General features: G+C 37.1%; 1 protein-coding gene across 1 annotated transcript in view; it reads right to left on the bottom strand.

Moving 5' to 3' along the window:
- ASXL3 (ASXL transcriptional regulator 3) overlaps positions 1-18001 on the bottom strand; it is a 281945-nt gene extending 263944 nt beyond the window's left edge. The window contains exon 1 of the mRNA XM_041399225.1: positions 17948-18001. Within this exon, the coding sequence (XP_041255159.1) occupies positions 17948-18001 (54 nt within the window). The remainder of the gene's footprint in view (positions 1-17947) is intronic.
- Positions 18002-22381: the final 4380 nt, after the last annotated feature.

Here is a 22381-nt window from a genome sequence, read left to right as displayed (position 1 = left end):
TTCCTTTAACCTAAGTGCTGGAACATATGTACTGTGCAGTATGAAAAATCACACACTTCTCCAGACCATACAATTCCTAACCAAAACAGAATGATTTAAAGATGAAGAGTGAGACAAAATTTTTAGCCTAAGACTGAATTTCCTTGCTGTGATGGGTTTAAGTTGGGTCTTAATGTTACTTTATTGTAGCTTTTTGGGGTTTAATTGAGACTTAAGATGTACTTGAAGAAAAATATGAATACCTTAAAATTAATTCTTCAGAGCAAAGGACAGAAAATTGCATTTATGGCTCCATTTGTTGGAAAAGTGAGGTTGGCTGTGAACTGTACATTATTTCACCTTCTATAAAATGATATTTTGATTTCTTGATGGGGACCTTCTCTATATGTTGTGTACAACCTCGTCCTCTCTAAATTATCAGCTTGAGTATTTGCCCAAGTGCATGCACATTCAAAAAACACTACAGACAAGAGGGGTTTTTCTCATAATGTGTGCAAGCATTCATTAGGATTTTATTCTCTAAAATTATTGTAGGTTAAAAAACAACTATTTTGATTCCTAGGCAGAAAGACATTGCTTTTATTTGTGGTTCATTTCCTGCTGTAGTATTCTCTGACAATGGTGACACCGTCTTTATACATCAAGAAGTTCTTCTTTCTATGACTGCCAGGGACTCTGGAGGGAATACTTCATATCTGAAACATGTCTCCCTTTGGGATTTCACCATCAGAATAACAGTTCTGATCAGTGGCCCATTAGAAAAACGTTGGGTTTTTTTCTTCTTCTTTTTTTTTCCTGAAGCTATGAAAAGGAATAGTTAAAAATCTGACAGATAAGAAAATTATACTGAATAGAAGTTAATTTTTGTGCACATAGGAATTTCATGCTGTCCCTCAAGCAGTAATTTCTTAAAGGTGCAAGGGGAGTTCTGAAGTTAAGCTCTGGGTAAGTGCAGCCACAGGCAGTGTAGGTGCAGTTTGTCTTTTGAGACGTTGCAGTTCCTGTTCTTACATGTTTGTAGCACAATGCTGTTTAATTTAGGTGTTGGGCAAAGCTTTTGAACTCCAGTGCCTCAGGCAAGGTTCCTAAACCTTTATGTTTAAGCACTAGGTAATAGTAGCCCAAATTATTTCCTGGCAAGAATAAGCCTTTCTGAAAGATTGGATTATTAATATGCGTCCCTGTAAGGAAGCCAGCTCTAAAACCAGTGGCCTTGGTTGTTCAGTGAATACTTTACTCTTCCTTAAAGCTGCACAGAACTTTCCAAATTCAAGTGTAAACACTCTGTTGGGAAAATTCTCACCTGCAGAACTGGTTCACAGTTGTGATTTCAGATGTTTTGTAGTAAAAATAGCCTGAAGGCAACACACCTGTCTACGTATACATAGATGATCCACAGGAAATAGAATAGACTTGATCTGTAGGCATGCAAATACAATTGTTTCCTTTCCTACAGGCAGCATGATAATCAGTTTAGTAGATGTATTAGTACTATAAACAGCTGTTAACTATCAGTTATTGTATTTACAGTCTTATTTACAGACTTGCATTCAGCCAAAATAAAAATCATTGTATGATTCTACCTTTAATTTTATTAATTTAGTTATTTTAATGCTTGTGAAGCTGTCTCTTTTCAGTTTTGGAGAGAAAAGGAATTGTTAGGTGGTTTGGGTTTTTTTGGTTGTGGGTTTTTTGTTTTGTTTTATTTTGTTTTGTTTGTTGTTGTTGTTGTTGTAATTGTTGTTGTGGTTGGGGTGTTTTGGTTTGGTTTGGTTTGGTTTGGCTTTTTTACCTAAAATGCTATGCCCTGCAGTGAAAACCCACAGGTAGCAAACATGCCTACTCTGCTGGGGAATGTGAATTAGGAGAGTTGAACTCTTATTAAGATGCTTTCTTGAACTATACAATAAATATTTATCAGATTGCATGATAAAATTAAATGTTTATTTGTTCTACATTCCCAGTGACTGTATTTCAGTGAGTTCTGTATTATAAATCTTTTTATGTCCAGTGACATACAATGTTTTTTTATCAACACTCTAGGTATTGTGTAGTTGCCAAAACCTGGCTTCCCTAGACTATTGACCAAGTTCAAAGCTTTGTACCTATAAGGGTTTTCAGTATGTATTTTAAATTTTTCTATTTCTTTGCTGTGCAAGATGACTTAACTGCAAGATGCAGTTAATTTTATTTTTCTGTTGCCTATAGCCTTTGTTCAAGATAAGACCTTTGTATTAATTTAGAATTGGTTGCCTTATGTGAAATAGTTATGGCACTGAACAGGTAATTTTTTTCTTGATTTGGACTTCTGGTGGATTTATCTTATGTAAATTTCTCAGGTAATAGAAAAATAAATAGCAATTTTTCCTATATAGTACATATGATTGACCTCAGAAGGTGTCAGTGTTTAGGAGCCTTTAAACTTTTGAATTAAATATTTAAAGGTATGTTAAAGAAAAGTGGTCACAGTATGGTTTTATGTGGTTTTGTTTTGTTTTGTTTTTTTTTTTTAAATCAGCTTGTAAAGCTAAATTTATTCATATACTCTTCATTGCTTTTCAAACTCTGGAATAGTATAAGGCATCCAAATAAGCACCTTTTTGTATTAGAGGACTGCAAAAATGGTGCCTAGTCTTTAATTGGAAAATAAAATAAATAACTATTTTTTATGTCTAGGATATGGTTATTCTGTCTGTGCTGACATTAAGTGACCTGTTCTGTGCTTTCCAGTTCTACTCTCCTGATCTTTCAAACTGGGAAGCTTTTGAAGTGCAATATTTCTCTCCTTCCTTGTGTGCCCGAATTTTCTTCCAAGAGAAAGCAAGATGCATGTGATGTGTGCAGGTCTTTGCTTTCTTTTCCTTTTTGCAGGAAGAGAAAACTGATTAAGATGATCTATAATTATTGTTACTTCTGCTGTTAGAATATGTGTTCTGAAAAGTAGAAGAGAAACAGACATAGAAAAAATCACCAAACTCAGAAAATTCAGCTTCTGACATTAATGCTTTCTATTATTCAGCATTGGCTGCAACAAAGATTGCCAGCATTGTTTTTAAGGCACTTGATACATTAGAAAAGGCTAAAAAAAATGAGACCATGGAAACCTTCTTGGACTGAAGCCCAAATGGTACTTTTTCTTGTTTTCTACCATGCCAAGGTGACTTTGTCAGTTCCACTGGTTTGACCATCCTACACAGCACTTGACCATGGATTTGTGTCCTCTGGATCCCATCAGGGGGCTTCTGTCCGTAACTGGTGGCTAATACTACACATGACTGTATTTCAGTTCCATGTAGACCCACCAGAGTAGATTTTTAGAAAAGGTGAAGTTATGTATAGTATGTCACGAGCTGTGGCACAAGGGTAGTCCAGGGAGAAGCTGAAGTTCTCCATTAAGTCTGAGTCAGCCTATGGAGAAATGGAAGAACGTGGAAGAAGATGGAAAGCTATTAGGGCCACTCTGCTTTCAGAGGCTGAGAAGGAGTTAAAGATGCCCAAATATCAGCTGTCATGTGTTCTCAACCACATCTATGAAAATCTTTGGGGTAGTGTTTCATCCCTTTTAGCTCTGTCTCAAGTGGAATATTGTTGCACTCTCCAGAAATAGCCTCCCCCAGAAATACCCTGTTACACTCCACATGTTGATCTGCTCACAAACTCATTGCTTTGAAGGAGATATGAAAAGGACTATGAACTGTATAAATAAGCTTTGTCATAATGCATAGGGTCCTAAATTAACATTGCAAAAGCAACTGTAAGTCTGGCATTTCCTAACTTCTAAACATTTTTCTTTCCTTTTTATTATCCTTTTAAGGTAATTGTGTGTGATTATAAAGGCATTAACTAGATTCCTTTCTGCATCTTTCATTTATCTGGTAATAGGAACATAATACTGAATCTATTTGTGTAATTGTGGCTGTTAAAAACCTTGGAAATCAAGGTAGGTAGAACCTGCCAGCTAACTCATGGTTTACCAAAGTCACTGACTCAGGTCATTAATGGTTTAAATGTCTACTCATTAAAAGAGTTTAACCAAAGATGTGTTTTCTGTCTTGTTTATTACTGCTGCCAGCTTTTACCTAGGCAAAGGTAAAAGCTGGATTTTTTGAAAGGATTTATAGAAATCACATTTCAAAGAACGATTATAAAACCCAAAGTTCTTTGTAAACGTAGTGAGAATCAGTCTGAAGCTAATATGCTTAGAGAAGACCTCTTTACTTTCATATGCACTTGAATTTGCATAAATTCTGTATAATTTTCTATGAGTTAGGAAAAGCTCACTATACAGTCATACTCCTTGATAAGAAGAAAAAAGAATGTAGACACCAATTTTAAGATGAAGTCCATTAAATACTTACATCTTTGGAGGTAGTTTTCAATAATTTTTTCATATCTATTTGATTTAATGCCTTATATTTGAAATACTTGTTTTGTAAATATAATACCTCTCTATTAATGGCTGATTTTGGTGCACTTATAAAGCCTTTTTTATGAGAAAAATTATGATTTCAAGAAACACATCTAAGTAATAACAGAAAATAAGTGAAAATCTGTCAGCAACATTAATGAAACAAAAAACCAAAGTGACTATTTAACATCTTGTGTTCAATTAATTTCTCAACAACAGAAACTGAGTTTGCAGTGCTACCCTCAGAGTTGCAAAGAGATGCCTGGGGTCGTGCTAGTCTGGGGTGTGTGTCCCCAGCGCAGCTCCTCCAGACAGACTGCCATCGGTCTTGCCAGCATGACTGTGCCTGTGTGGTTCCCCAAAATAGAGGCTGTGGTCTCAGCTCTGCAGCAGGGTCTCTGGTGGCTGACAGCACACCCTTGACACCCAGAGGTCCTGAGGTGTCGCCCAAGAACTGGGGCACAGGTCCTGAGCCCTTGTGCCACTGGAGCCAAGAATGTCGGTGTTTTAAAAGTCTGCAATTTCAGGGCAGTCAGCCTTGTCAGTCTTAATAGACTCCCTGTTGTGGTGCTCAGGGATGAGGCATGGATCTATCTGGGCTACAGCCTGGCCTCCTAGGAGTAGGAAACTCCTGCTGCAGTTTCTTTGCTGCAGTATAAAAATGACAAATCCTAGGGGCCATTGCAGATGCTGAGCAAATTAAATTGCTGTTAGTTCTACTAACATTGTTGCTTTTGGGTTCTTTTCTCATAAATTGGAAATATGGCTGTTGTCCTTGATGCCACTCTGTGGATCTTTGCTCCTCAAAGCGGGGTGTAAAATAGAAGATTGGGCTGTGCTTGTTTCAGGCTTTGTCTGTCCTCTGGAGGAAGGACACACCCAGCTCAGATTTGTGGGTGCATGTCCTGGCTACTTCCCCATGCAGCAGCAGGCCAAGACCTCACCTGTTTGAGGGTTCTGAGTTCCACTGCGCTGTGAATGGCTGCATGAAGAAGGGAAGAAAAATGTGTTGTGTTTCTATGGACCCTCCAGATGAGGGCAACAGGGCATGCCCCATAGCACAGATAGCCTGAAGCTGAAAAATTGGCACATACAAGGAACAGGAATGCCAACAACCAGTACCTTTTTTTTTTAATATTCAGAAATGGGTGAAGTAACTGGAAACTTCTTAACATATCAGGAAATTAAGACTTATTTAGCTTTTGCATAGAATTTTTTCAGTGACAGAAAAAATATGGTCCTGTGATTGAAGTTGTTATCAGGGACCAGAGACCTTATCTTACCACAAGATCAAGTGCTGCTTTATCATTCTGAAATATAATAAATCATGTACAATGGCACTGCAATCTAATTGATGGCTGCCAAATTGCATGTTATTGAGGAGGAAAAGTGAGGGAAATATGATGCACACATGGAAAAAACAGAATTCAACTTGAGTAAAAGTTAAGAAGTGAAAGCATGTTAAAGATCTTTTTGAGCAATGAGAAGATGAAATAAAGAAAAAAAACCAGTGAAATGCACAAATTAATCTCTCGTTGGCTAAAAATGTTCAAACCTACATTGTTACAGTTGACCCAGTGCTAGTTACCAGCACAGTATATCATTATTAGCCATCTTGTATGATCCATGTCCATTTGAATGGAGCAGGATAATGAGAAGAAAAACTACCTTCCCCCAATGCCTCCCTCTTTCCCACTTCCTCCTCCTCCTCCACACCAGTAGCACAGACAGGGAATGGGAGTTGTGGTCAGTTTATCACTTTTCACAGGGAGATAAATCCTGCCCCTGCTCCAGTGTAGAGCCCTTCACAAGGAAACAGCTCCCCATGAACTTCTCCAGCATGAGTCTATCCCAAGGGCAAGAGTTTTCCACAAACTGCTCCAACACAGGTCACTTTTTCCATGGGGTGCAGTCATTCAGGCACAGCCTTCATCAGCATGGGTCCCCCACAGGATCACAAGTCCTACCAGGAAACCTGCTCCAGCATGGGCTCCGCTTTCCATGGGTCTGCAGATCCCTGCCAGGAGCCTGCTCCAGCATGGGCCTCCTGCAGGTTCACAGCTTCCTCTCAGGCACCCACCTGCTCTATGGGGGATTACTGGATCTCTGCATCCCCCTGGATGTCCATGGGCTGCAGGAGCACAGCTCCCTCGCCATGGGCTCGAAAGGAATCTCAGCTTCACCTTCTGGAGCACCTTCTCACCCTCCTTCTGCCCTGCCCCTGGTATATGCAGGGCTGTTCCTCTCACATGCTCCCACTCCTCTCTTCTCTGGCAGTTCTGCTGAACATGGGAAAGCTCCTCTTAAAAGTCACTCCTACCAAAAGTTGTGGCCAAAACCTGGCTGGGCAAACCCAACACAACAAGCAGACACTAGAAGAGACACAGAATATACTTCGAAATTTGAACTGCAAATTGCTTACTTGACTGAGCTCTCTAAATTTGAAGGCTGAAAGGTTCTGTACAGGAGAGCAGGAAGAACACTAGTGTAGAAACCTTTTGTTTGTTTGTTTGCTCAAACTCTTCAAAAACTTAACACAAATAATTGAATTGGGATTTATTCTAAAGTATTTTTTTTTATATTTAGTTAGGGTTTTTTTAGGAAATATTAAGGTGGGAATATTGTAGATTGAAATAGACCTGCAAGGTACAGAATTCTAATTCCTGCCTTCTCAGACACATGCTTTCTTATTTGTTGTTCTTCTGGTTCTTGCTCTTAATTTTCTTCATCTTCTTTTCAGAACTTTAAGAAGGATTTGTAAAAGAAAGCAATGTTTTTGGAATACTATTCAGACTTCTCCTTAAGTCCTAACTTACATCATACCTGTGGCATTTCTTATAATGTAATTGTTTTGTATGAATGACTTAGAGTAGCTAGTGAGGGATTTAATTACTGACAGTTCATTTAGCCTTTTCCTTCTGCTCACATTGTGCTTCCTGCAGAAATATGGCTGAATGCTTAAGCCCTTCTGAGGACAAAGGGTTCTGGCAAATATTTTATTCCAATTATCTCAATGGCTAGTTAATAAAATACATATTATGACAGACTGAAGCTAAGTATCTAACTAATTGTAAACTATATTCTATGAACACCATTTTAATTCTTGCCTTCCCTGTAATATTAATTTTTTCAATATAATACCCATCCTTTCTGAGGACAAGCAGATAATGGGAGTATGGAAAATGCAGGACTGCCTGTCTGAGTGCTCTGTCCTCAGATCAGGGAATCAAGTAACTCTTTAGAGGTCCCTGTGAGAATACAACCAAGAATCGCATGTAATAAATGACTGTACCATGAAGATGATGTGTAGATGTGGCGGGTATTGGAATCTGAATCTTTGTAAACCTCAAAAGATTCTTATGTTTAGTAAGCAAGAAGGATGTTCCGTCACTTTATATATACCTCTAAGGTGAGCAAGTGGGAAAACTGTTTAGCCTAAAGATGTAAATTAGAGCTAGACTCAAAGTCAGGAATGGGAGGGGACGAGGATGAATTTTCACAAGATTTATGAAATCTGATTGCTGATTCTAGATAAGGAAAAAAGAGTGTTTGATTAGACAAAGGGTGTCAAATTCAAGTTAGTTGATCACTTAAAGATTTCAGTTTATGACTCTCAAGATATCTCTTTTTCCATCACAGCATGGGTCCTAACCTGACCCACTCTTTGACCTTGTAGCCTCATACATTTTTCCATTCTTGTTGAAGCTGGACCCCCTTCAGCCTTCACAATCCCTTCCTAATCCCTTTCTGCCCATTAATTCCTTTTATTTATGAATTCAATGCATATTGTTTGTGAAGAGCATATGTTTATCTGGCTCTTCCAAGACAATTCGAAAAGGAATCAGTAGACTCTTGGCTGTGAAGACTATACCTAGTCTTCAAAATAAAAGAGGATTAGAGATCCAGCTTGACCTGCTTCCTAGCACTCCAAGCTGCATATTTTGGGTAACACGTGGTGCTGTTTTGACTTGTGGTAGTCAGCACTTTCTGAGAGAAAGACTAACACAATATGAGGAACAACATGCATCAGGCTCTGCTTCAAGCAGACAATATTAACAGGACAGCACCAGTTTCAGTTCCCTGAACACCATACAGGACTCCACCACTATCCCAGGAGACCTTGCCATGTCCCAGGGTATGCAGTGCTTAGTCTAGGTTTCGTTCTCCATAGGCTGAAGTTCAAAGTTTACATTAATTCAGTCATTCAGATGTTAACCCCTCTGACCCCTAAAATACTGTGTGTGTCTCAGGGCAGTGAGGTCATCACACAAGGCTGAGAAGTGGCAGTGGACTACACAGTGTGGGCAAAGCCTGCCTGCACCTCTCAGCCTTACTGCCACAGAGAGGCTCCTGGCTCTGTTTGTTTAACAGTACCAAAGTAGCCCCAGGGGCTGAGAAATAATGTGCATCTCTAAGATGCAGTCAGCCATCAGCACAAAGGTAACATCTGGCAAGAAGTTAGGCACATCTTAATTGGCCAGCTGCTCTCCTGGTTGATTCATTGCCTTCCAGGAGGCACACTTACCTCTCCGTGCCCAAGTTGGTCCTACAGAATCCCCTGCTCCTGGGCTGCTTTTGCTGGCTGGGTGGTGGATTGTACAAACACATGTGGGAGATCCCTGTGCAAACTGAAGGCTGTGTCATTCTTGCATTGGTTAACCAGAAGTTAATTTTCTATCATGGATAAAGGGATGCTGGTGGGGATTCAGCCAGCATCCAGGGACATGTGCAGCTGCAGAGTGGCCCACAGTATGATCTAGATTATTGCAATGCATGGTCCTGCTGCACAAAACCTAGGCATAGGTTGGTGACTGACATCACTGCCAGGTGCCAAGGGCCCCGAAACACAAATGGAATGGCAGCACTCTGTGATGACAACAAGCTCACGTATGGCCAGGGCGCAAGGTGGGCTTAATTTATGATCCTTGAATTTTCATGAAGTTATAAGGGATAACTAATAAATGTATGTGTTACCCAGAAAAAAGATAAAATGTGTTCTTTGAATTACATTTTACTCTTCTGCAGTGATCAGGAATGCAATTAATTTTATATGAATTGGAAGCAACAGCTGAATATAAATGTTCATCATCATAATATTTGATGTGCTTTAGTCAATACAGGCAGGGTGCTCTCTCTCTATTCTTCTAGATATACAAATGAAGGACGTTTTGATAATTAATCTTAGTGCCTTTAAAAGGTAGCAAAAAACCAAAAATTCACCCTTCACAAACATGGAGCGAGTCTTAGACCTCACCATTAAATTGTTTGGGAAAGTAGTGTAATGTAGTCCTGTTAAAGTTTGTTTATTATTTTTAGTTTTAAAATTATAAGCTCATGAAAAAAAAATTTCAGCAACACTACATGCCAAAAGAGGCCTAGTTTACTTTTTGAAAGATATGTTAACAATTATACTCCAAAAATCCTTTAGGAGGGGACAGAGGATGAAAGATGATATTTTTTATTGTGCAATTTCTGCAGAGTAAGCAGCAGAATCTGGAAAAGGAATGACTAGGGATTATGGCTGCTTTAACAGAAGAAATTAATGGTGAGGTCAGAAATTCCTTTGGAGCAATCTTCTTTACTTGCAGTGTTTGACACTTCAGCTTCTGCTCTCTGAAATGTTCCTCTAATGGCTTTTTGCAAATACCAAAGAGAAGTTGAAAAAAAGTTATAGGCTTCTGCAGATCAGAGTTTAGGAGGCAAGAAAAAATTTAAGGAATTCTAAATAAAAAAATCTTTGGTTTGGAGTAAGTGCAATTATCGGCACCTTTTCGAGATGTTTCCATTCGTTGCTTCAGGCTCCTGGGGATGAAATAAGAGTATCTAATTCAAAGTGTGATTAAGTTATATAAAGAGATAATAAGTACAGCTGTATTTTCCTTCTCTTGCAGTAGAAACTGGCAAGTAAAGAAATCTTTGAGGAAAGAATAACATCACACATATTCTGTATCTACTCAGTATCAAACTCTAGGCTAAATTTTTAGGAATCTTATATAGAAAGCACACTTTTAATCTTCATATTGGTATTTCAGTAGCAGCCACAATAAACATAAAGAAACCCTGATTTTACTCTGTTGTCTAGTTTCTTCATTTTTCCCAACAGCAGTCAAAGATCACACCACTACTCTTTCATTTTTTTCTTACTCCATTAGTCAATGTTTTTTCTGCATTCACCAATATTTTTAGTAGAAGATTGTACTCTGATTTTTCAGACATTTCTTAGTTTGTTTTTCAGTGGATCTTGAAATACAATTTTCCAATTTTAAAATGTAATACTGCTAATCTGCTTACTAAAGCATTAACAGCTGGAATAAGGTCAAAAACACAAGTGCATCTTTTCATGTATACTTGCACATCAGCTGAGATTTGTTTTTTTCATGAGGTTTTCACTCATTTTAAAAGTATATCCAGCCTGTTGACAAAAGAGCTTTATTTAAATGAACTATGTAATCTTTACCAGCAGTCTGTGGAGCAGATTTGACAATAAAGAAATATCTCATTACCTAGGAGCTTTGTATATTGCACAGGTGTAACTTGGTAGTGGAATAGTATAAAAAGATAAATATTAACTGGATTTTGCTAATAAAGCTGCCATTCTTACGGTGCCAAACCTGTGGAGTTGTTGTAATTGCCGTTGTTTGAGTTGTAACAATGAATGGAACTGATAAGGCTTATGTCATTTACATAGAGTTTAGCATTCACAGTGCACTGTTGAATTAATATGACACACACATTGAATCCTCTGATATCAGATTAGCACCGTAGGAAATAGAGAAGGTGTAGATTTAGAAGTGACTTATTAGTCTCTGTTCAACATGTAAGGCTAATTTGCTTAGATCTGAAAACCACAGTAGGCTACTACTGATAGCAGTGAGTAGTAGTAAGTGCTTGTTCTGTTAGCTGCATTTTGGTCTGCTACATTTTGGAAGAAACTAATGTCTCAAGAGGGGCTACTGCAGAATTACAGGATGATGTTTTGTATAATCCAGAAGGTCAGTTATGTCAGTGTCAATCAGGAGTGGGATTAAAAGGGTTACAGTCACTGCATGCAAACAGAGTTGTGTTTTAATAAAACAATTCAGCAAAATAGTCCTAGTTTTCTGTATTTTCAAAATCATAAAATAACTATGGGTTTAGCTGCTTAAGGTAGCAATCAGTGGCCTAAAAGTCTATCTCTGGAAAAATTAGTGTCAGCAATACACCTTTTTCATGGCACAGTATGATTCCAAATCTCCCTGCTACTTTCTGTTGAACCTGCCATTCCCAATTATATCTAAAAGTTAAAGATTTAAATCGGATTCCCAGAACCAACAACAACAAAAACCAGGATAAAATTCCCATTTATCTCTGGAAAGCTGAGTTTAAATTATTTAGTTGACATGACAGGGGTACAGTGTGGCAGAGAATGATAATACATTTCTGCAGCATTATATCCAAGAGCCTTGATATTGTCTTCCATTCTATGTCTTCTTCAAAGAGTAAACCTGGTTTCATGTTCCATATAGGATTGCACATGTACATGAGCTTTCCAACTGTTTTTGAGAACTGATGATGTACTTTCATGGTGGTACATAACTACCTCTAGTTCAGTCATATTCACCGCACATAAATCAAGCCTGTTGCTTATTAAGATTTCTGCCCAATGTCACCTCACATCCTGTATAATATTGCTTTGAAAATTATTTCTTTAGCAGGAGAGACAGGAAAAATTTACCTTTTTTTTTTTTTCAGAATAATCCTATGAGTTTAAATATTGTATCCTGGATATATCCTACTGGATAATATTCTCCATGGTTATGACCTTTGCTCTCTGCTTTGACATTTTTTAGCTTCTGGATTGCTGTGTTTATTGCTGACGTCTCAATTGGTTATTTTAAATATTAAATGGTTATATAATGGTATTATATAGGTAGTAGGCTGAGTCTAGTGAGACTTCTTGGAAGTGCTCTGCCCATCTGTTTCTCTCATCTGCCTCAGCTATGTGTATTTTTCCATTCTTGCTGATGCTTAGTCCATTTCTTCATTTTAATATCCACGAATGGTTTTAATCACTTGGTAAGAAGCTCTATATACCTACTGTAACTGCATCATTTTCAGCAACTTGTTCTTTAATTGTTTCAATTTGCATTTGCTTGGATGTTTTTTAGTCTGGAATCATCCTGTTTTCATCACAGTTATGTCTCAAAGTCTCTGTAATCAGAGAAATTCCCATTCCTTGAGCCATGTAGCTGAGTTTGGTTCCTACTTTTCAGGCTATTTCTGAAAGAAAATTTAGAAGAGGAAAAAGAAATTTCAGTCAGTTCTTGAAATAAAAAAAAAACCACAGAACCAGTTTTTCTTCTGGTAAAATATTATTGCACTGGGAAATATTCCATCTTACTGTCTAGGTTTGTATCTCCTTGTTTGATATTGCATTCAACCATAGCTATGGAAAACCTAGATTAAACTATGATGGTTAGAATTACACCAGTTTTGATTAACAGTTGGATTTCTTAATCACAAATTGGCATCCTTATCACAGGTTTCACAATTTGATCTGAAGAAGCTATCCATTTTTTGCAAAGCCTTGTTTCTCCAGGTTTTCTGAGCATCAATAGATGGGTATTTGTTCTGGTACACAGATAGTCACATTGCTGTCACTAATTAAATTCATCCAAGACCAAAATAATGACCTAATTAAAGACGACGACCAAGTTTCAGTGCTGTATTCCTGACCTAATGTGTGACAAACCACTTTGTGAAGATGGTTTATGTACAGGGTAGAGTTACACAGAAACAAGCATTCTTACTTGCTTAGCAATATTGGTACATAATGTGAACAACTGTAGGACTACTGAGAAGGTCAAGAATGCTCACAGAGGACAATATGCTATTAAAAAATTATAAAAATTGAAAACATCTGTTTGTGACTATTTGCAGACAATAGTTTTCCAAAGACTTACAGTTTTTAGCAGAATATATTTATGAAAAAGTCATATCACACAGAAAAACGCTGTCTCCTGTAAAATGTGAGTCCTCTTTCCAAACTGCATCTAATAAAGGAAATAAACATGTAATTTGGTAACAAAAGCACAATAATTTATTTTGCCTAGAGTTCCTGAAAACAAAATAGCAAGCTGCTTGGCCTACCCAAACAAACTCAGCCTGAGGTGAACACCTGCCATGCATATTTTTAGATCAAATGTATAAAGTTTGGCAAAATTTAAGGATAATTTTATTTTGAGATAAGCTTTTTCTTTTTGAGAATAATAGTTTTGCCTGTATTAGTATCTACTATTTTCTGTATCACCCATTTGAATGGATCAGACACCTTATATGTAAGTATGTATTCTAAATGCAGAATACATTTATAATAGGAATAATTTTGTAAAATAAAATAACATTTTATTCATAGCGAGTCTTCTCATTCTCGGGGTAAAAGTGAAACATCTATATTCAGATCAACTGAATCTCATTATTTAAAAACAGCTAAGAGGAGAAATATGTTTGTAATCTTAACCCAATATGATGCTAGCATGCCATCACTGTCCAGAATTGGAAATTGAAGCAGTCCAAATAGTATATTATTGACTGAGAAAAAGCATCATGACTGAGTTCCAGGTGCTGTTCACTTTGTGTTCTTAATGGGGCCATGTGACATTTGGTGTTTAAACAAGTAAAAATCCCTAGCTTTTGGTTCATTGTCAAATATGTCTACAATCAGTGTTGTTCTAGTGCTATGCAGCTAGACTCTGTAATAAAAGACAAGCAAGTGAAAATTTTGGATTCCTGTGAACCTCCAGACAACAAAATTAAAAAAATGTTCTGGTCTAAATAAGATAAAGTTACTTCTTTCTATTCGGGATTTTCTTTCAGTTTAATTGTGGTTTGCAATATAGAGGATCCGAATATAGTGGTAACATTAATAAACAAGGACCTAGAAACAATGCCACTGGAATAATGAATTAGGCTTTAATAGGCCTGAGCTTCAAATAGTATAATATACTTCTTAATCCATTTTGATTCCTTTAAATAAGAAATTACAGGTTAAAATATTACCTTGATTTCATTCATATTACTGCAAGTCAGGTATGGATTAAATGAAGTACCTAGATTTATTATAACAAAAAAAGGTAAAGGTGAGAACAGATTAAGGTACCCCAAATCATAAGTTTCCTCTCTAGTAGGACAGTAATATCAGGTAGTTCACTCATCCTTCTCCCAAATTTATGCTGATATTATGGATGATATTAGCGCCAGGTGTAAAAAGGAATCAAGTAATTATGGAGTCATATGGTGCCCTCTGCTGTGAGTCACGGAGGGGAGCTACAATGCCAGAGGAATGATAGTGAAGCCCCAAAGCAGAAGAATGGCAAGGGCCACTCCATGAGATTATTTATCTTCCCCAGCAGCTCCCAAAGGTGTCACTCCAGCAAAGCCATTGGCTCACTGTTTCCTTGTTTTCAGGATGAGGACTAGGAGAAGACTGCTTGCTGCAAAAATCGTCCTTCTGTCCACCTGTATCAGCTGCAGCCATGGCAGATTCAAGAATGACAGAAACAGGAATCACAGTGTTTCCTTTCCTTTTGAATCCCCAAAATCTGGAGCTTGCTCGTCTTTCTATTTCCTTTGTCCTTCAGTCCTGCTGTCACGGCAAAGCAAACATCAAAACCAAAGTGAATTTCACATAAATATTTGGCTACTGTACCTATTTCTACACCTTGGCCACTGGAGATGGATATTGTTAACTTGTCTGCCAGCATTTGTCTCAATGAGCTCAGAATACTAAAAAACACAACATGGAAAAATTAATGAGCAAGCAACAATGCCATGTATTTAACTCCTGCATGCCATGCCTTTTTAAGTCTCTATGTCTGACAAAAAATGAAAAAGATCAGGAAAAGCTAACAACTATATGTTTGTTATATGAGCAAGAACAGCATCTGCCAGAACAGTATTGGTGCCTGTAGGGACAGGGAGATCATGGCAAAGCCTATGAAATCTTTTTTTTGTGTGTTAGAAGTGCTCTTTAGCTAAGTTGAGATTTTAATTTTTTTAATCACTCCCTCAGCTAAAGCTCTACTGTTGACTCAGGAATTCACTTGGCCCCTCCTAGGATAGTGAGTTCATCAGTTTACTCTAAGATTGCAGGCAACAATATGTGATCAAGTTGCTACTTTCTCACAAACCTGTTTTTCTGACCACATGCACAAATGTTATTTATGTTGCAATTAATATTGTAAAATAATAAATATTTGTTTTTGGCTCCATTATGTTAGGCACAATAAAATATTTTTGCAATATGAGATGCATTTCAAAAAATGATACATAATAGCATCATCTGTAATGGACTTGTAATTTTGGAATGAGAAACACTAGCAAAGGTTGTACTGGACAACAGCCATTATAAACTGTCAGTTTGTCAATAAATATAGCAATTTTCATATAGTTAAACCTCAAAACTTTTGAATGTGTTTTAATTCTCTCAAGACAAGAAATCGGATAGCCACCAAACTTGATAACCACCAATCCCTTTCACTGTTTACTGTCAAATCCTTTCACATGCTCCCCCAATCACCATTTTCCTTATCATATAGCAATGCAATATATTTTGCAATTAATTTAACTTTTTACAAAATCAGGATTTTGATAATCCAAAACTAGTTTTCTACTTAATTTGTTTTTCCAGGCCTGAAGCAGGTTGTTTTATTAATATGTCCTAAGTTCTTATGTTTTGCCCCTCTCTCACCTGCATTCTTTTTCAGACTTCAGAGTGGTAACAGAAAAAGTGAGATTTCAAAATAAAGTAACAGCAGACAGGCAGGAAGAGACATTTTTAAAATAGACAGGAAGAAGCTCCAGTACTTAAAAAAGGTTCTTCAAACTGGAAAATGTACTATTTGGGTTCAGGTTCTGGCTGTCATTCAGGTTGTTTTGGGGTTTTTTTTTAATTTTTCAATTGAGTTTGTTTACCTTACCTTATGTTATTTTTAACATACACAGGCAGAATACAAAATGTTATGTACAAGGATCTTTAATATTTTAGAGCCTCATTTAGAAAGATGCAGCATACTCAGAGCTTCCATGGAATCTAAGGGGACTTATGGAAACCTGGTATCTCCAAAAATCAGGCCATTAATTTCGAAAATGTGCATTAATTACTCTCTAGGCTGTAATAGCTCACTAGCTATTACTGTAGCCTACATTCTTTCGAAAAAGTGTATTTTTCACCTGGTATGCCACGCTTGCTCCTAAAGAGCAGTCATATCTTATAATGTAAAAGCTTCTTTATAACTGATCCAATCATTGACCTGTGGCATTGACCTCTAATGAAATGCAATATTTCCAAAGGAATGGTACAATCCATTGTGTTAATCTGGTTGACAGGCATACTCTTGAAGGCTTCATGATAACAATAGCAATGGAATTTATTGAAATAATTAACTTGATGAAACTCAAACCTGTGTATTTCCACTAAGCAATGAATGATATGGTTTAAATGTCTATTTTCTAAATTACAGCTAGTCTATAGTATGCAGCAGCATTTGCAGTATTTGCCAAAACCCTCAGATGTTTTCAAAACCATTCTCTGTTGGTAGATTTTTAGATCTCTTTAAAACATTTTTGTTCTAGACTGAGACCCAGCACACAATGTTTATGTGTTCCAAATACTTGCAGTTAAAGGAAAAACTGATTGTAGTCTTAACTGTGGATTTAACAATCAGTACTGTTAACCAAAAGTGAAAGCCTTCAGGTAAGTACTCCCACTTGGAATCACTTAGGATCCTTTGCACTGAATACGATTCCTAGGATAAGTGTTCTCTTTTCTTTATGTCAATACAAAATCCTTTTTTTAAGTAGTGTCACTCTCAGCCACTGCATTTGGTGCAATTTAATGCTGTTAGATGCTTTCATGTCATGTGGTTATAGCTGGGTAGATTAATAGGAACTTCTATATGGAAATTTCTTTCCTGTTATTGTTCTCCCCGAGCAGTTGATGGCTAAGTTAATTCTCTTTAGTTTTGTCATGCACTAAAGCACACATTGCCAAGCTATGATAAGCTTTACACAGAGAAAAAAAAAAGCCCTTGTGTCCATCAAAGTCTTAAACTTGTATTTTAAACTTTGGCCTGACCTGATGTGCCATTGCAAAAAGCTTCAAAAGATTATTTTTTTAAGAAAGGTTCAATATGTCCCGAGGCTATCGGTTTTGAGTTAAACTGGGTGAAGTAGAAATATTTTACTCATCAGCTTTGCAGTCACAGAGTTTGCCTCAGCTAGAACAAAACTGCTGAGGCATTTAGAGAAAATTAACCCCCCATCCTGGCAGCCAGATGTGACTGGTTTCTGACGAATGCACATGAGTGGGCTGAAAAACCAAGAGACTGTGAAATTCCTGTCAGGTCCGTACAGCGCAGAATGGGCTATTGACTGCTTTCTATATTTCCCTCCATCATTCTTCTTGAACGCTGCCATTAATTTCCTCTCCTGCTCTGACTTGGGAATTTAATTTTTTTTTTCCTGTTGGGTTTTTTTTTTCTCCTTCCTCCCCCCACCTACCTTCTGGCCTGTCCCCCCCAGCGTGCCCCCCATTGCTGCCGTGTCCGTGGCCATCGGCGTTGGCGCTGCTGGCGTGGCTGTCCCAGCTGCCGGGGCGATGGAGCGGGGCCACGCTGGCCGAGTGGTGGAGCCTCTCCAGCGAGGCCTCTCCAGCCAGGCTGGGCTGGCGAGGATCCAGGCAGCCTCTCAGGAGAACGCTCAGAAAATATTAGCTGTGCAGGTAGGTGATTGCAGGGAAGTCGGAAAGATCATTCTGATCTAGATTGAAAAGCAAATGATGGGTAGTGTGATGAAGCATTAAAACCATATCCCATCAGAGTTTTATAAATTTTTAACCTCTTTAATAAACTGGAATTGCATGAAGGATGAATTCAGTAAGTTAGCACATATACCATGCATAGATTGAAAAAAGAGGGGGAGATTAGATTTATTTCTCACAAACCTTTGAGAAGATTATTATAAATACATTGGATATAAATATTTGAAACGCAGAGTGGCACTGCTATTGCTGCTCAGTTGTTTTAGGAGATGTTATTGTGTCCTGTTTTGTGCAAATATTATTTCCATGGTAAACACTATTGTCATTTTCAGAGTATTCGTATTTAATATCTTTAGAAGAGGACTATTTTTAAGAAGTATTGCACTTTCCTAACTCAGTTATACAATAATTTTCCCTTATTTGTAAAAAAACAACATTGTGGAGATATGTGATTTAAAAATGGTTTCCAACAATGTATGGTTTTTCATTTTATGTCTTGTTCCCCAGATAAATATATTTATCAGGGAAAATAACTACTATACAGTGCAGTTTAAATGTTCATTTATTTTTGTCTCATGCTGCAGTATCTTATTTATATTTCTGTAAAGCCACTCCTTTCAATCTCTTCATAGGTAATGGCCATAACCAGATGGCATTTGTGAAGGATTTTTAAAAGACTTAAGTAAAATATTTCTTCAGACTTATTCCTTGCAAAGAAGTTACATTGCTGGTGCAGCTTTAGTGCAGCATATTCTTGCCACCTCTGTTGTCTAATTTTTAATGGTCAAGCTTTGTTGTGTGAAACAATTTCACTGCATTTTAATATTATGTAATTACACTTCACACTTATTATCCGATGAATTAAAGTAAAACCTAACTTGAATCAGTTCTAGAATTCCATTAAGTTGCATCAACATGATGATCTGTTTTCAGTGCCTCACTAAGAGGATTTATATTTTTAAATTCCAAATGTTCTATGGTGTCATATATGTTGCACTATGTATAGTTTACTTATGTGAGAGATTTAGGAAATCCCAATCATATCATTATCAGAAATTGAATGTAAATAACTAAGATCAAACTATAATCAGACTTATACCTTAGTAATGGGTTTAATAGAATGGGGTTTTATGGAATTCTTTGGAATTTTGGGGTTGTTATATATGCCAAATATTGCACTGACCTCTATCCCAGTGAAAACATTTTTTTCATTCAAATTCCTCATTTAGCATTTGAAAAAATGAAAAAGCTTCCTTTTCATTTTTGTGGGGGGGGATTTCACAGATGATTTCTGTTCTCTCCTGTGTGCGTAGGAGAGCAGAGGTGATCTGTGGGCACCCCAAAGCTCATGAACAAAAGGGGTGACATAGAAGCCACAGGTGGCAGATGGTTTCCTCACACACAGATCTTAGCATTAGCCTAGTGCTCTGGAATATTTTAATAGCTGTACTGCAAACCTCATCTGCATTGGAACTCTTCTGCCAACAGCCAGTCCTTGCAACAATGGAGGAGTGTGGCAGAAAACCTCCACCTTAGCACACATTTTTCCATGCATGCTGTCCCTGCTGAGGACCCGTGTCAGCACATCTTGTCACCCTGAATAACTCAGCTAGCTGGAAACAGGCCTAAACTAAGCTTCTAGGTGTAAGACCCAGCACCACTTGGGGGTGTTCAGATCTGAGTAGCTCAGAGCTACCAGTGACAATGTCTTGTTCAGTGTGGAAAATATTCTGTTCCCTCTCTTCTTTCATTATCTATTACATTGTTTTCTGATAATTCTGATCCTTTTCTGGTATTCTGATATCTTTGCTATATTTTTATATGGTTTGACTGTTGATAGAGAAAAATTAAAATAATGAACAAAGAAAAAATATAAAATTTAAACTGAAGTTGCTCATCTAAGAGCAATTCCCATGGTGTGTAGAAGAAAACACTTCCCTTCAGCAATGTCCTGGTTTTATATTTGGCAGGTCTTGAAAGGTGCTTGATTATATATGGACTGGTGTCTTTGTAAATCTATATTATTGTCAGATCAATCTATTCTTCTGCCAATTAAGTTCTCTTATTGATGACATTAACATAGTGGCACTCACGTCCAAAATAAAATCTGGCAGTTATTCTTCTCCCTTTCTTTTCTCTCAGCCAGAAATATCCCAAGCTTATTGTTCTAGTGACCATCCTACATTAAAGTATGAGGATGAGAACACGCTGCACTGAGACGTGTGTGGCAAAACAGTGCTTCCTGCTCATCAGAGCTTCTGTCCCAGCAATTCCTTGACCAGAGCAATCAGAAGCAGGTGAATGACAGAGGAAGAGTGCATTAGGGGAGGCAGTAGATACAGTACATTGGCTGCCTAAGTGTTTTCTAATATTTTACAGAAGCCGTGACCTGGGTGAGATCCAAAAAGAGACTTAAAAGTAGATAATGGAGGAGGTTTCAGCCTTTTCACCGCGTGCTTTTTAACTACCAACCGCCTTCAGTTATACCCAGCAGCAGAGTTTTGGATGAACTGTGATGTTAAAATGAAGAGCTGCCTCAGAACAAAGACAGATTTGGTCACAGGTTTCATCATTACTCATCAACACCAGTACTGTTTAGTGACATTAAAAGATTATTTTTTTTAAAAAACCTAATTATTTTTTTAAAAACCTAATTATCAGACTTTTAAGTACATATTTCCTGAGTTTTATTATGTTCTTCCTAGCCATTTTGCTCTTTCAATATTTCATATTTGCATTGGAAACAGGAATAATTAAATTATTACCTAATGTTTGTATGTTTTCTGAATGCACTCCTGGCAGAAAAGGAAATTTTGACATTAATCATTTAAATTAGGATCTTAAAAAAAGGGATAAGATATTCTTCCATATTAATAGCAAAGAATAAATAGGTTTGCAATCAAATCAATTGCTAGAACAGAGAACAATAACTGAAATTAATTATACTTCCAATTTTGGTTCTTTATCTGTTTCATTTTTCTTTAGAGCAAAGTGCAGGGCTTTCCTTGTGTGAGACTATTTCATCTTGTGATACTCTGAACCTTTCTTCAGAATTTCTTAATTTTTTAAAAAGTTATTTACTGCCACTGATTGCAGTAGCAGAATTTGAGAGATTACTATCTGGAGATATTTTTTTTATTTGAGAGACAGCACTAGAAGTGCCTTAGAAGTGCATGAGCAGTGCTCTGCTCTTTTTATTCTGGGCTGTTTACATACACGCACAACAGCTCTGCAGAGAGACTTTTTTTTATTGTGGTAGTCAAAGAAAGTTCTCTGTGCTCCAATATGGATGTACTTTTCAGTTGTTTTACCATCACTGTCAGCACAGTCTGTGGTTTGCTGGAGGATTTCAGCCTTCAAAAATCCTTCAACAATTACTAAATAAATTTTTAGTCCAGCAGAAAATAATAGAAGCAATTTCTTTAATTTTTTAAAAACCTGAAAATCTGTAAAACCTTTTGTACCTAGTGTACAGGCAAGGTATTTATTACGTTAATTACTTCTGCTTTTCCAATAATGCTTTGGAGTTTCAGTAACTTGACTCTTGAGTAAGTGCAATTAGCTATCTAATTGCAAAAATGATATATGATGGCACATATAGCTTTAGTTGGGACTGTGCCTGTGCTTTAATTCTGATGATCTTCAATGTAGACCATCCTTTCAGGTGATTTATCTTGACTATATTTGTATCAGAATCATTTTGGGGGTCAAAATGCTACAGGAAAAGATTACATCATTACTATTCTCATTGTAACTTAAATGATTTCACATATACCTTTTCTGATGGTGACAGGATAAAGGTACCTTTTTAATAAACACAAGATTATTGGTTTAATTTTTATTGGATCAGCAGCTTTGATAACCATTCACACCAGCACAAAGTGATACAAAAGTAGATCATCAGGATTTAAAGTTTAGAAATCCCTCAGATGGTAACAGCTTTATCCATTTTCATCAGGTGGATATAGCTACATAAGGCACCAAAGAACAAGGCACCAATCAACCCAAAGTCTGTCACTCTGACTGAAGTTTGCTGTGTTTTTTTATATATTTTCTGCAGTTTTGCTCAAGTTGCCTGATTAGACTGAAATCTTTAAAAGTTTTGGGCAAAGCTTTCGGAGTTCAAAATAACTGCACTGTACTGAACTACACCAGTTTACACCAGAAGAGTTTTG

Source organism: Onychostruthus taczanowskii, unplaced genomic scaffold, assembly GCF_017590055.1.
Source record: "Onychostruthus taczanowskii isolate IOZ18803 unplaced genomic scaffold, ASM1759005v1 scaffold16, whole genome shotgun sequence".
NCBI lineage: Eukaryota > Metazoa > Chordata > Aves > Passeriformes > Passeridae > Onychostruthus > Onychostruthus taczanowskii.
The sequence above is the reverse complement of the archived record's forward strand: the minus strand, read 5'-3'. Positions and strand labels throughout refer to the sequence as shown.